Here is a 15,563-nt window from a genome sequence, read left to right on the forward strand (position 1 = left end):
ATAGCGACCCCTCCTTGGATTTCCGAGGCAGTATCACTACGAAAGTAGATTGCCCCATCTTCCTTCCGAGGAGTGGCTGGTGGGTTTGAACCACCTGCCTTCTGGTTTGCTTTCAAGTGCCTTAGGCACTATGCTACCAGAGCTCCTAATAATGTGTGTATCTATAAAAAAAATTAGATAGACAAAAGTTGTGTGATATATTTGCAACACTGACAAAAGAAAGAGTAGATGCTAAGGCTGCTTACAACCAAACACTTCATAGGACTTTGTTTCTTGGTTTGGAGCTTTAGAGTCATGGTTTCATGGGGACATCCCAGTTAATTGGTTTAATTAACATGTTTAGTGCTTCTATTATACAGTGCCTGGGGTCTAAAAAGCTTGCGAGTGACTGTCCAAGGCACAACAATTGCTCTCTGTTCAACAAAGGAAGAGGGAGAGAGTCATAATAGGAGGAGGACATGGAACGTCTGGCTATCTGCCTCCATGAACAACTGCATTCTTTGCCGTAAGACCAGAGCTGGGTAGTGATGAGCTTCCATTACTGAACATTTTGATCAAAGATTTCATAGAAGAATCCTGATCAAAAAGGGGGAAAATGCAGAACAGAATTTCAAATTTTTGTGGACCTTAAACTATCTGAAGCCCTAGAAAGTGGATGAACCCCTCAAACTATTGCCCTGTGATAATCTTGAAACCTTAAACCAAAAATATCCCCTGAAGTCATCTTAAAATCAAACAGTAGTTTAGCTTAACTAGTGAAAAGGATCTGCTGGTAAGCATTATGCTGTTTTAAGAACCATATAGGATCGGAGTGACAACAGCAATTTGAAAGATTAGATAGGAACCTTAGGGGGCAGTGGGTTGATGTTAATGAAGGAGGAACAACTCAGAAAAGGAGGGTGAGAATGGTTGCACAGCTCAAAGAATATCAATGTCACTAAATTATACATGTAGAGACTGTTGAATTGGTGTATGTTTTGCTTATATATCTTCTCAGCAACAACAACAACAAAATACATTTTAGAAGAAAAAGAATGTGGTAATCGTATATGAATGAAAATTGTGGTGAATGACTTACAGATCTGCTTCTTCACTTTGTCAAAGGGATCAAAATTGTATTGAAGTATCTCCATGCTGTGTAAAACTTCATTTTGTTGCTCTGTAAATTGGTCCATCCCTCTTTTGCAGGAGCTATTGTGACAATCTTGGTTATCATCCATTAAGTGCTGCTGACTTTGGAAAGATAATGAAAAACGTCTTTCCAAATATGAAGGCACGTCGCCTGGGCACAAGAGGCAAATCTAAATATCCTTTACTAGAAGAGTTTAGTAATCTCTTTATTCCTCACTTATTACAGAACATCTGTTGTTGAAATTCAACTCGTAAGTATATTTAGAACTAAATTCAAATCAGCAAATATAAACAACTCAAAAGTACTCAGTAGAATAATTACAAATCTTATTTTCCCAGCTATTTATTTAACTGCAAGAGAAATAGCAAAGAATAGTTTATTTGCATGTTAGGATTGTGATAGATTCCACTTTATTCATCACTGTAATGTGTTGCTTAATAGTCTGATCTTTCCATCTTTTCCTTAACAGTAAGAATTTTAGGGACATAGCATAGTTCAACAATTATAAATGATATGAATAAAAATGGAGAAAGACTTTAGATCTTACCTCTTTTCCTTTCTCTCACTTAGAAACATTGAGATCTCCTTGGCAAATAAAGAGAACATTCCCAAAAAGAAATTTGTTGAATTTTTACTGAAAGATTGTATTTTCCTTAAAGTATTTTTCAGCCAGCCACTTAAAGCCAATATTAAAATTAAAGCTAGGGGATAGGAAAGGTCCTTCTTGTGATAGAGAAGTACTTAGGGGCAAATAGAAGTAAGGAAATTAAAATTAAGAGTTTATTAAAGTCCTTTCTACTCTTAGAAAGAGAGGGTCAGTGTATCAGATTAGTAGTAAGTCGTTTTCTCCCAGCTTATTTCTTGGTCTTTTTCAGTGCATAAAATTAGCTATTATGGAAGAGATGAGGGGACGGGAATGGGAAAGCTACTTTTCTAAAACAGTGTTCCAGGTGTTCTTTAACCCTTTGCTGCTTGACCTATCCTTGTTTCCTGAATACAAACAGAAATGTCTTGACGTATCTTTGGCATGTTACAGGTGATAATCCTGTGTGTTTCAGTGGAAAAAGAGAAACGAAAACGTTAAAAGCTCTTGTGACTCTTTAAGAGTTGTTTTTGTCCCAGTGCCCTGGGCTAAAGTTTCCTTTCTCTATGCCAGGTTTCCATCTGGCTATTCCTTTCCTTCTGACCTGTTTGTTACTGGGGCTGGCACAACCTGTTAGGAACATTTATTCATAAAATTTATAACAGATGAGAATTATTTTGTTTGATTTGAGACAGTAACATTCTACAGTGATTATTCCAGTTTTGAAAGACTAAACTTTTGAGTTTCTACAATTATTGTTTCTCTTGCTGAAGAATTCAGAAAGATAATATCTCATGCTAATGTTATTCTCATTTCACTTCTCAAATGCTATGTGTGTATGAGTGTGTGTGTGTGTGAGCTTGTGTGCATGTAGTTCATTTAATTTAGAGTATTTTAGGCCTTAACTCTTTATTACATATTGCTACAGTGGATTAAGAAAAAAAGCTCTTGTTCATATGCCAACACTGCCCAACCTTGACTTTCACAGAACTGGAGATGGGGTAAGACCTCTGCTTTTCTTTGTAATAAGTAGAATTGTACCTTTATATCAACATTAAAATACATACTTCATAGTCTTAGATCGAAGCTGGGACCAGGAATTGTACCATTTACAAAATAGATATACCAAAAAATACTATAGTGGCTGAAAACTGTTGGCATATTTCATTTACATCAACATAGCTGGTGAAATTAAAAGAAACAAAGATAGGTTTAAAATTACTGATTTATACATGCATCCATGATTTACTGTCAAGGGAAAAAGCAAGTTGTCAGACAATACATGTAATACGAATTTTGTCAGAAGAGTAAATTTAGACTTTTGGCATAGAAAGAAAAACTAGGCCAGTGGCATGATTTGTTTTGTTAATGTTAGAAAAGTCTTTTAGAATCTGTAGCTCTTCACATATATGTTTAACAACCCTTTAATACGTTATATTCACAGTGCTGCTGGTGGCTGTGCCCCGCTAAATACAAGCCTCTTATTTGCAAGGCTCTAACATGCCAAAAGGAGCTCTGGTGGTGCCGTGGTTAAAGTGATCGGCTGCTAACGGAAAGGTCAGCGGCTTGAGCCCACCAGCTACTCCCTAGGAGAAAGATGTGGCAGTCTGCTCCCGTTAAAGATTTACAGCCTTTAAAACCCTAGGAGGGTTTACTCTGTCCTGTGGGGTCACTTATGAGTTGGAATCAGCTCAACAGCAGTGGGTTGGATTTGGTGGAACATGCCAGAAGTCACTTCATACTACTTTGACCCAACAAATTTAGATTGTACCTCCTAATATCTTGAGTACATATCTTGAGTGTGCTTGAATTGAACTTCTCTTTGAACATTACCTTTAAAGGTTAACTTTTCCTTTTTCCTTTGTTCAGTTGGAGGGAACTGAACCTTCTGGGCAGCTTCAAAATATTGATGAAGAAGTTATCTCTTCTGCCTGCCGTCTTGTGTGTGAGTGGGCCCAGAAAGTGTTAAGCCAACCATTTGACACAGTCTTGGAATTAGCCCGCTTCCTTGTAAAAAGTCACTACATAGGCACCAAGTCAATGGCAGCTCTAACTGTAATGGCAGCAGCACCAGCAGGTAGGAAATTAACTATTGTCAACAAGCTAAAACTGACCAGGGTGTTACTAATTTAGAATTGGTAGCAAAAGAATTTCATCTTTTAGTATTTATATGAGTTCACTCTTAAGCCACTTAATCACTAAACTCATATAGGCTTGTTTCACCAACAATAACAAAATAATAATAATCCTTTCATTGTAAAGCTTATTAACTATATTTCTGTATATTGCTATCTGGAATATGAGACTTAAGTTTTCCCAGTTGATACTAATTTTTACTTTGCTATTTAAAAATTTTAGATATGTGTGTACATGTGCTTTTAAGTATATATGTATATCTAAATTAATAAATATTACAAGTAAAATAATAAGATTAAATTTGAAATTTACTTGCTCAAGAAACTGTTGTTGTTGTTTTTATGTGCCATCGAGTCGGACCCAACTCATAGCAACCCCTCCTTGGATTTCTGAGGCAGTATCACTACGGAAGTAGATTGCTCCATCTTCCTTCCGAGCAGTAGCGGTGGAATTTGTCTTTGGACGCCGAAAGCTATCTTAGTCTCACAAAAGATAAACTGTATGAAGCATTACTATAAAATAGCAAGAATGATTTTTTTTAATAAGCATTTGTGTGTGTGTGTGTATGTGTTAATGCTACTTTTTATTTATTTTTTTTTTATTACTGTGTTTTGGGTAGAAATTTACAGAGCAAAATTTGTTTTACACTTAGCAGTTTGTGTACATTTGATTTTTAATAAGCATTTAAATAATATTTCCATTCAAAGAGGAATATTTTAGGAATCAACAGTATTGTTGGCATAAATTACTTAATCCTTATTAAAAACTGTGTTAAAGTGTCAGCTCTGATGAAATTTTTTAAACATCTTACTCAGTCATACCATAAAACTTAAGAAGTGGCAGATTAAATTATAGCATTACTATATTAACATAAAAAGTATAATAACATAGAACTTTTTAAAGATGATTCTTCTAATTATTAAATCTAAATTTTTTAAATCTACAGATTTCTCCCAGCCAGAATTAGTCTCTTAATTTTTTTTTTTTTTTAGAATCTTGTACATTTTGATGCCATATCATCATTTTCCTTTCAGTTTCCATTCATCAGATTCTTTAAGTATCTGTGTGTGTGTGTGTGTGTGTGTGTGGTATGTCATTTTATGGTCAGTGGAAGACCAGTTGTAGCAAAGGTAACCTCTTAAAGGAGCTTAGTCAAAATTTTTCTGTCTAGATGCAAATTGTATGACTGAAATGAATTCATCAAGCAGGAGAATGGCGAGCCTTACTCCCTAGATAGCTCACATATTATCTCATTTAATTCCTCTGGCAGTCTTGTGAGGTAGATTATGTTTATTGCCATTTTGAATATCAGGAAACAGACTTGAGGAAGATAAGTAGTGGGGCCTGAATCCTAACTTGTCTGTCTCCAGGTTAGCTCCATTATACCAGCTGCCTTATTTTCTCACAAAATAAGGGCTGAAGAGATGTGTGGACCCTTTTTTTTCTCTTTCTTCTACTTAACTGACACTACAAGAGTACTTTAACAGCTTGAGGACTTAGGAGACATCATAAAGAAAAGATGTATCTCTGTCTTCCTCATTTCCCACATCACTCAGAGTCTGACCTAAAGAAATGTTAAATGATGGGAGAATAGAAGGGCTGTGTATGCACAAGGAGACACCTCAGGGGACAGGAGTGCATAGGAGGGAAGGACACAGGGAACATGTGTAACTATGAGGAGGAAGTGGGAAGAGAGCGTTGCATTGTGGGAAATCGCAGCCAGTGTTATGAGACCATGTATGTGAGTGAACTGCTGTATGCAAAATGTATTTGCTCTGTAAACTTCCACTCAAATCACATTAAAAAAAATTTTTTTTAAATGTTGAATGAATGGAGTTATAAATGCAAAGTGTGCTTTTTAAATAGAAATACTAAAAATTACATATATATACAGGTGTTTTCCCTTTCTGAAAACAGTCACCTTGGGAGGCTAAACACTAACAATTGTATCATAACTCAAACATTTTTAGAATCTGTAGAAATTTCATTTTCAGCCCTTAACATGTTCTTCTGAACATCCTTGGTAGTTATTAATATTCATCCTTTGAAAGTGAATTTGTTATTTTGGATTTTTTTTTTTTTTTAAATATAGTCTCCATATTAAGAACAGGTTGTGTTACAAATGTCCTTTTGTAAGTCAGCTGCTTGGCACTCATTCCTCTCCAGAAACCCTGGCAGTTGGAGTAAGACAGCCTGAGCTGTGAGCCATTGATAGAGGCTCTCAGGAGTACAGGTTTCCATGAAGCCAGAGCTGAGGGTGGAGTCTGGGAGGAGGTAGTGCAATTTCAGCTGATTTAAAGAGAAAAATTAGTACTTAGGGGGTTGAGAGATGAAGGATTATTGAGGAATGAGAGTGTAGGAGAGGATTTACAGTCTGTTCTTTATCTCCTTCCTGCCCTTCCCCCCAGCTTACTTGCTGTTAACCAGAATAATGAAAGCAGAATTTGAGCTAGGGAAAGGAAGGACAAGTTATACCAGCAGTAGAGTGTTTCCCTCCCTTTTCCTCTCTGTTGTTTTTGCCCACCATAGTTCTCTAATGATCTTAATGCCACATCCTAAATGCAAATGGGCTGGGGTTTTGTTTTGTTTTTAAGAAAATCATTTTATTACATACTCAATTTTCTTAAAATTTGAATCTTATTTTAGCATTCCTTTTTTTTTTTTTTGGTGTTTATTTTACTACTTTTTTTTTTTTTTTTTTTTTTAAGTTTCTCAGCAACACTTTTTGCAGAGTATCTTAGTTTTATCAAGAACCTGTGTTTAATTTCATCTGGGTCATACTTGAATAATTATATAGGAACATTTAAAATACTAATACCTATTTTTGTGTTTCTGATAGGATTAAAAAGTATCTTGCCCATCCAATTTTTTCTAAGATCGTGATAGTTTGAGCAAATATTGAGTGCTTCTTGTGAGCTGAATATTAGAATCATGAAAATGCATGAATTTCTTTCTAATGAGAGGAAGGAGGGGGGAAAATTTCCTGACATCTACTAATAAAATGTAGAACATGTTATCTTGTCACTTATTTATCATAGCTTCCATACGTTTCTGACACAGCTACTGTTCTTTTTAAAATCTTCATCTAATAGTGTTGGTTAAACTAAAACTATCACCTGAGTTGAACTGTATTTTAAAGTATCAATTAAAACCATATTGACATGTATAAATTGGAAGCTTAATAGTATTTTTATAAAGAAATCATGAATTAAAAGTTGCAGTTTTGATTGCTTTGTCCAGTAGATGGCTACATATACAAAGAAATTGAGTCATAACTGCCTTCTCTAAAGAAGAGTATTTTCATTTTCCTTTCTGTTTATTTTCAGGAATTAAAGGAATTGCCCAGCCTTCTGCATTTATACCTACAGCTGAAAGTAATTCCTTTCAGCCTCAAGTAAAAACTTTGCCATCGCCTATTGATGCTAAACAGCAATTGCAACGAAAAATCCAAAAGAAGCAGCAAGAACAGAAACTACAGTCCCCTTTGCCCGGAGAATCCTCAGCAAAAAAATCAGAAGGCGCTACAACCAATGGAGTCACTAATCTTTCTAATGGAAATCCTGCAATTCTTTCTCCTCAGCCTATTGGTATCGTTGTGGCAGCTGTCCCTAGTCCCATTCCGGTAATACCATTAAATAGTGTTTGGCCTTATTGAGATGAAGGGAAATCAGTCATTTAACTAAAAATGGTAGATGGGAAGGAGGCAACTATAGATGTAGACACAGTTATAAACGGATTTTGTGATCACAGATTCAGCTTCAGTCAGTTGTCTTTCTTTCAGGATATATGCTGCTGTTTACACAGTAAGCTACAAAATGAACATAATTGAAAATAAAGATACAAGATACACATAGATTACAGTTAACCAGTCAGAGCTTATGTAAGCAGTGAATCATTTTGAGTTGTGTCATCTTTTGCTGAGCCAAGATGATACAATTGCAAACTTTTTTATTCTTTTTAATATTCATGTGGAACAAAATTGTGGCATGGTTTGCTAGTATTTTTATGTAGACCTACCTCTGTGACTTGCTGGATATAGACATAGACCCTGGGCAAGTTCCTTAGCTCCTCTGAGTTTGTTTCTCCTAATCTACAAATAGAGGTTAACAGCGTCTTCCTTTCCTGTGTCATAGAACCAAGGTAGATTAAGGGCTTTTAAACCAAAAGAGTATCAGTCTAAAGTAAGGTGGTATTTTATGCCATTATTAATGCTATTTTTAGATAATATTTTCTCATTTTTCTTGTTCTTACCACCATCATCATGTCATTAAAACATGAAGTGCCTGGTAACCACACTTTGGCACTGTAGAGCAAACTTGGTACATGGTAGTTCTATCTGGAACTTTATCCACAGTGATTTAGCTAAAGTCCAAGGTGTTAGCATTATTAGTTGCATTGACTCATGGCAACCCCATGTGTTACAGAGTAGAACTACTCCATAGGGTTTTCTTGGCTATAATCTTAATGGGAACAGATCACCAGGTCTTTTTCACTGGGTAGATTTGAACCACCAACCTTTAGGTTAGCAGTTGAGCACAATCTGTGCCACGTAGGGACTGAAGTCCAAGGCAGATCCACTTATAAGATATTCTTCTCTATGAGTGAGTCATCATCGTATAGACTCTAGTCTATACTGGAGTATACATGTTTCTTCAAGATTTTATCTCCTCTTCCTATAACCACCTGAAAGTCATTGTTTCAACAAGTACTTCTTGCAAGTGTGAAGTTTTTAATCTTGTCAATTGAAAATTGTTCTAATATTTTTGCTGTTTTGTAATGATGTTGCATTTATTAAAATATTCATGTGTCTCACATAACATATGGTCCAGAAGAACTCTCTTTTAACGTAGGGATTGTCTCTCCCCTCCCCCACTTTTTAACGTTAACATGTAAATGCCGGGATACTATAGAGATGTACTGTTTATATCCTAGAACTAGTTAAATCTGATTTTTGTTCTCTGTTTGACCAGGTCCAGCGGACCAGGCAGTTGGTAACTTCACCAGGTCCAGTAAGTTCTTCTGATGGCAAAGTTCTTCCCCTCAATGTACAAGTGGTCACTCAGCACATGCAGTCTGTGAAACAGGCACCAAAGACTCCTCAGAACGTTCCAGCCAGTCCTGGTGGGGATCGTTCTGCCCGGCACCGTTACCCTCAGATCTTACCCAAACCAGCCAACACCAGTGCACTCACCATCCGCTCTCCAACTACTGTCCTCTTTACTAGCAGTCCCATCAAAACAGCTGTTGTACCTGCTTCACACATGAGTTCTCTAAATGTGGTGAAGATGACAGCAATATCCCTCACACCCAGCAACAGTAGTGCTCCTCTTAAACATTCTGCCTCAGTAAACAGCACTGCAGGAACAACAGAAGAATCCAGGGCCATTCCACAGATTAAGAATGGCTCTGTTGTTTCACTTCAGTCCCCTGGGTCCAGGACCAGCAGTGCAGGGGGAACATCTGCTGTGGAAGTCAAAATGGAACCTGAAACATTATCAGATGAGCATCCTGTACAGTGCCAAGAGAACTCTGATGGGGCTAAAGCTCCCAAAACACCACCTAGTGCCGTTTTGGGGCAGAAAAGTAATACAGATGGAGTAGTACAAAAGCCTTCAAATGAAGGGGTCACTGAAATAAAAGCAACTAAGGTCTGTGACCAGAGGACCAAATGTAAAAGTCGCTGTAATGAAATTCTGCCAGGCACTTCAACAGGCAATAATCAAAGCACTGTCACTCTCTCAGTTGCCACTCAGAACTTAACTTTCACCAGCACCAGCTCACCATCTAATGGTGACTCAATAAATAAAGACCCTAAATTATGCACTAAAAGTCCAAGAAAGCGACTGTCTTCTACATTACAAGAGTCCCAGGTGCCTCCTGTCAAGAAACCAATTGTGGAACATCTTTCTCCAGTTACCATAGAAGGTCAGAAACCAGGCAGTGTTAAGAAGGACCAAAAGGTTCCACATTCAGGGAAAACAGAAAGTTCAACAGCAGGTGCTCATATTCCTAGTAAGGCATCGATAAATGTCAGTTCACATGTAGTGACAAGTCAACCCTTGAATTCTTCTGCTCTTAATCCCAGTGATTCACCTTTGGAACCACAAACAACACCATCATCATCTCCAGATGTAAAAGTGAAACTTGAAGGAAGTGTCTTTCTCTTGGACGGTGATTCAAAATCAGATGGCAGCTTTAATCCAAATGAATGGCAACAGGTCCCTAAGGATTCAGAGTTTATATCTGCCAGCTGTGAACAACAGCAAGATATCAGTGTTATGACAATTCCTGAGCACTCTGATATCAGTGACTTAGAGAAGTCTGTTTGGGAATTAGAAGGAATGCCGCAGGACACATACAGCCAGCAGCTACATAGCCAGATGCAAGAATCTTCTTTGAATCAAATACAAGCACAGTCTTCAGATCAGTTACCTCTGCAGTCTGAACTGAAGGAGTTTGAGTCTTCTGTTTCTCAGACAAATGAAAGCTACTTTCCTTTTGATGATGAACTTACACAAGATAGTATTGTGGAAGAGCTGGTGCTTATGGAGCAACAAATGTCAATGAACAATTCTCATTCTTATGGTAACTGTTTAGGAATGACCCTTCAGAGTCAGTCAGTAACTCCAGGAGCTCCAATGTCATCTCATGCCTCCAGCACCCACTTCTATCATCCAATCCATAGCAATGGCACTCCAATCCACACACCTACACCCACTCCTACACCAACCCCAACCCCAACCCCAACCCCAACCCCAACATCTGAAATGATTGCTGGGTCTCAGGGTCTATCACGGGAGAGCCCTTGCTCCAGGCTAGCCCAGACTACACCTGTGGATAGTGCTTTAGGAAGTAGCCGACATACACCCATTGGTACTCCTCATTCTAACTGCAGCAGTAGTGTCCCTCCCAGCCCTGTTGAATGCAGGAATCCATTTGCATTTACCCCAATAAGCTCTAGTATGGCATATCATGATGCCAGCATCGTCTCAAGTAGTCCTGTGAAACCGATGCAAAGACCCATGGCCACCCACCCTGACAAAACCAAGCTTGAATGGATGAATAATGGGTATAATGGGGTTGGTAATTCATCAGTTTCCAGCCATGGCATCCTCCCAAGCTATCAGGAACTAGTGGAAGACCGTTTCAGGAAACCTCACGCTTTTGCTGTGCCTGGACAGTCTTATCAGTCTCAATCCAGATATCATGACAGTCATTTTGGTCGTTTGACTCCTGTCTCTCCTGTGCAGCATCAAGGTGCCACTGCAAATAACACCAACAAACAGGAGGGTTTTGCAGTCCCTGCCCCTCTTGATAATAAAGGAACTAACTCATCTGCCAGCAGCAACTTCAGATGCCGGAGTGTGAGCCCTGCTGTTCATCGCCAACGAAATCTGAGTGGAAGCACCCTCTATCCAGTATCTAATATTCCACGATCTAATGTGGCCCCTTTTGGAAGTCCAGTAACCCCAGAAGTTCATGTTTTCACAAATGCTCACACAGACGCGTGTGCCAACAACATAGCTCAAAGAAGTCAGTCTGTTCCATTGACAGTCATGATGCAGACAGCTTTCCCAAATGCACTTCAGAAGCAAACAAACAGTAAAAAAATAACCAATGTTTTGCTGAGTAAACTTGATTCTGACAATGATGATGCAGTGAGAGGTTTGGGAATGAACAACCTGCCCTCCAATTACACAGCCCGGATGAATCTCACTCAGATTTTGGAAACTTCCACTGTTTTTCCTAGTGCCAACCCACAGAGTATGATTGATTCCAGCACTTCTGTTTATGAATTCCAAACACCATCTTACCTCACCAAAAGTAATAGCACCGATCAGATCAATTTTTCTCCTGGAGATAATCAAGCACAATCAGAAATTGGAGAGCAACAATTAGATTTCAATAGCACTGTTAAAGACCTGTTGAGTGGAGACAGCTTGCAAACCAACCAGCAACTGGTAGGTCAGGTAGCATCTGATCCCAATACTGCATCTGATTTCTCTAATGATATCAGGTTGTCTTCTGAGCTCTCAGGCAGCATCAATGATTTGAACAATTTAGATCCAAATCTACTGTTTGATCCAGGTCATCAGCAGGGACAAGATGATGAAGCTACACTGGAAGAATTAAAGAATGACCCATTATTTCAACAAATTTGCAGCGAATCCATGAACTCCATGACGTCATCAGGTTTTGAATGGATAGAAAGCAAGGACCATCCTACTGTTGAAATGTTGGGTTAAATTGTGTTTTATAATATGTAGCACACTGTATCTAAAGACATATGTATTGTATTTGTCTTAATGGAAGTGCCTCCGCAGCAGAAACACTTACTATTAATTGTGACATTTTAAAAGCGTTTGCTGCAGAAGTGGTTTCTTCTTCAGTAGGAAATGGTTAGACTTGCCTCAGTTCTTAACAAGTTTCTGAAGACAGTAGGCTGTAGAAGAACCAGTATTAGGTTTTTAATTTTACAATGTTCCCCATGTAATCACATTGTTAGCTAGTAAACAGTTGACTAACCAGCTTTCACAAGAGCAGTCTAGATCTTTATTTTGTGTAAATTCATTTGAATTCATCTGTTGATCTGCACAGAATTTAGGAGGAACCATTGACTTTAGATATAGGCTATTTTTTTCTGTTGTTGGTATTATCTTTATGAAATCATAGCTGAAGTGAACTGTAGACAAGAAGGTCTTCCTTGAAACAGGGATAATATTCAGGTTATTATAAGTATTTAGGCTTGAAGCATAAAGCTACTGTAGAATGAAAAATCTCTGTAGGACTTTCTGGGGCTTCAGTACCATTTATACCTACAATGAAGGGCTTAAATAGGACAAAATAATGGAAAATTAAGTATTAATTTAGGAAAGCAAAAGCTGCATGGAAAATTTTAAGAGGAAAAACTAGTAGCCATTTATATGTGTGACCTTGCATTAGTCTTAATTTCAAATGTTGATTTTAGCTAACAGACACACACATGAAACAAGTAAATAACTTCCAAACTCTGTAATGTAATAAATACAAGCATTTTAGGAAAATAGTTCATGTTTTATTATTTGGTAGTTGAGATAGGGGAATTTAGAAGGAAAATACAAGTATTTTCTTAGTTTTCATCACAATAGCTGCATGCACATATTAAAATTCTATTTAAGATTTTCTTTTAAATTTTTAATTACAACATTGTTTAATAATCTTTATTTTTTCCTCCTCCATTTAGTGACTGATGCCTTTGCTCCTCCTGAATATAAGTAATGCAGTTTGATCATGGATCCCTTTGAAAATTAAATAAGCAGGAGAGAGAGAACATAAAAACCTTAAAAATATTTTACCACCTAAGGTCTGAAGCCACAAATCTTTATAACTCTGATAAAACAAAGGAGATATCAATAGTACTTGAAGAAGAGGAGCATTTTATTACATGCTTAATTTATTTATTGTGATAACCACAATTGCAAAAGAAGCACTCAGGATTTGTTTTAAAATGTTCTCTATTTGACTCCCATTTTGTTTTGTTGTTGTTGTTGTTGTTGCTCTCATTTTGTTTTATGAATAACTATATATGAATTTCATGTTGACACAAATCTGCTCACTTGTTGATAGCTCCATTTAGTGAGTTTCAAGATCACTTTCAAAGATTTTTAAATTGCCATTAAGTTTTTAGAGCTAACATTAAACCGTTGTTATACAACCTTAAACCTTGCTCAGCTTTCCTTGACCTTAATTAGTAAGTAATCAGAAGACTACAATCAATGAATATTTAACAAATGTGATGAAGGGTTTAATTTAATAAGGTTTCATTGTTCAATAAATTTGCAAGGTAGAGTATCAACATATTTTGATAAATAAATGGTGCTAGGGTTGGCTCAGAAGTTTATATATTGATATGTCCTAGTTATTGGCATTTGTGTGTGTTTGCTGTTATCTTGATTTAATACTCTGTTAGATACTTTTTTCTTGATGCTAGTTATTTCTTCACTGTACATTGAGACACAGCACTACTGCACACCAAAGTATGCAATACCCAAAGGAAACTGTGATTTCTTTTAGCAAATGATGGGAGCCTTTCTATATGAGATACTCTGAAACGGAGATTTTGAGGCCATTCTAATCCCTTGTTTACATTATTAGCTTCCTACTAATATAAAAATAATGGAAATCTTTTTTGATAAAAATATAAAGACTGGGAGATTTTTAACCCCATGTACAGTATTGCAGCAAACACTTTAAATTTGGTTGAATTCGTCCAACAAACTTTCTGGGGTTCATATATTGCACTAAATTTGTTGAACCTGTGGTAGGCACATCTCTTAGGATAAATGCAACCAATACAATCCACAGATAAAACTTTTTAAATGTGTTTCATTATTAAAAGACAAATGTCATCAAAGTGACAGATAAAATTGTCTTATGTAGCAATGTGCATTGATCTCAATGAGATACTTCTATTTCTTATTCTCTTACATGAGAATATTACAGCAGGAAGAATTAAGTTTAGTTTGCTTCACCATGTTAATACATGATCACACAATGTGCATGAGTGTTATTGACTTATCCTGTACAGTACTAGGTATTCCTGTAACCACTTTTTTTTTTCCTTGGCTGTATTGAAACTGGTTCATTGTTAACCAGGCAAGCATAGTTATCCACAAGTTACTTACTTTTTTATGTTTTACTAATTCTACTTAGTTATTGTTGAATATGTTCTTTTTCTCAGATTATTTTCATTGTTTTGATGTTTAAAACATTTTGCATAATGTTTATCATGATAAGACTTCATGAAGTAAATAATTTTGCATATAATTGCAATAAGCACTGACTTTTGAACTGAAAAGAAGGAAAAGTGTTTTTTTGTGCAGTGCATCTGAGGTTCATATAATAGTCTTGTACTATAATGTGCTTTACTACACCATAAATGACAGAAACAAGCCCTGTTTCATGTTTTCATTTAGTGAAAAAAGTCAGATTTCCCCAGTGTTTTGTTGTCTGTTGTTGTACCTGCTGAAACTACAGTAGTTGAATATTGCAGTAGCATTTCAGTTCTCTTTTTTTATTGAAAGTGCTCAAAAATTGTTTTTTAAATGTTTTCAAAACCAATTAAAAACATTTTATATTAAACTGACTGGATCTTAAAAGTGATTTGTGGAATATGTTTTATATAAGCAGCATGCTACTTTGTAAATAGACCCATGCCATTCTTCCTTTGATCTCATGAAATTTGGGGAAGTGGGTAAATATCTACACAAGGCAAAACAGTGCTAATCTGCTCTCTGCTGTTAATCCGGGATACACGAAATCCTATTCATTGGAACTCTACTACTGCTGATGGCACAGAGCTTTATTGTCCAACAAGCCATATTTTGTTTATTCACATTTTTGTTATAAAATGATAGCCTATGGAGAAGCCAGATACATATATTTTGGAGGGGAGGGGAGGGGAGAAGTTAGGAGGGGGGGAAAAAAGAGAAATTCAAAAAGCCACATAATCATTTCCCTGAGCCAGAAATGCAAAATGATAACTGACTTGAAACACCTGAGTCTGGGCTGTAGGTCTGGAAGCAAAGAGACAGCCAGAAATGTCATCGGCTGCAGAGTAATGAAGCCAGGGTCTAAGATGGAGCTCCTTCACCTGTGAAAGGACACTGAGAAACAGTAACAACCAGTGCCTGGGACTATAACATTGTAGGCAGGGCCTGAGCCAAGCAACCT

The 15,563-nt window shown here is 36.9% G+C and overlaps 1 protein-coding gene across 1 annotated transcript in view; it reads left to right on the forward strand.

The window, feature by feature from the left end:
* The window catches only part of RFX7 (regulatory factor X7), a 217,094-nt gene extending 204,997 nt beyond the window's left edge, over window positions 1-12,097 (forward strand). The window contains exons 8-9 of the mRNA XM_007935136.1: window positions 7,178-7,473; window positions 8,822-12,097. Of these exons, the coding sequence (XP_007933327.1) occupies window positions 7,178-7,473; window positions 8,822-12,097 (3,572 nt within the window). The remainder of the gene's footprint in view (window positions 1-7,177; window positions 7,474-8,821) is intronic.
* The last annotated feature ends 3,466 nt before the right edge of the window (window positions 12,098-15,563 follow it).

Source organism: Orycteropus afer, unplaced genomic scaffold, assembly GCF_000298275.1.
Source record: "Orycteropus afer afer isolate SDZICR_OR568_19922 unplaced genomic scaffold, OryAfe1.0 scaffold00026, whole genome shotgun sequence".
NCBI classification, from domain to species: Eukaryota; Metazoa; Chordata; class Mammalia; order Tubulidentata; family Orycteropodidae; genus Orycteropus; species Orycteropus afer.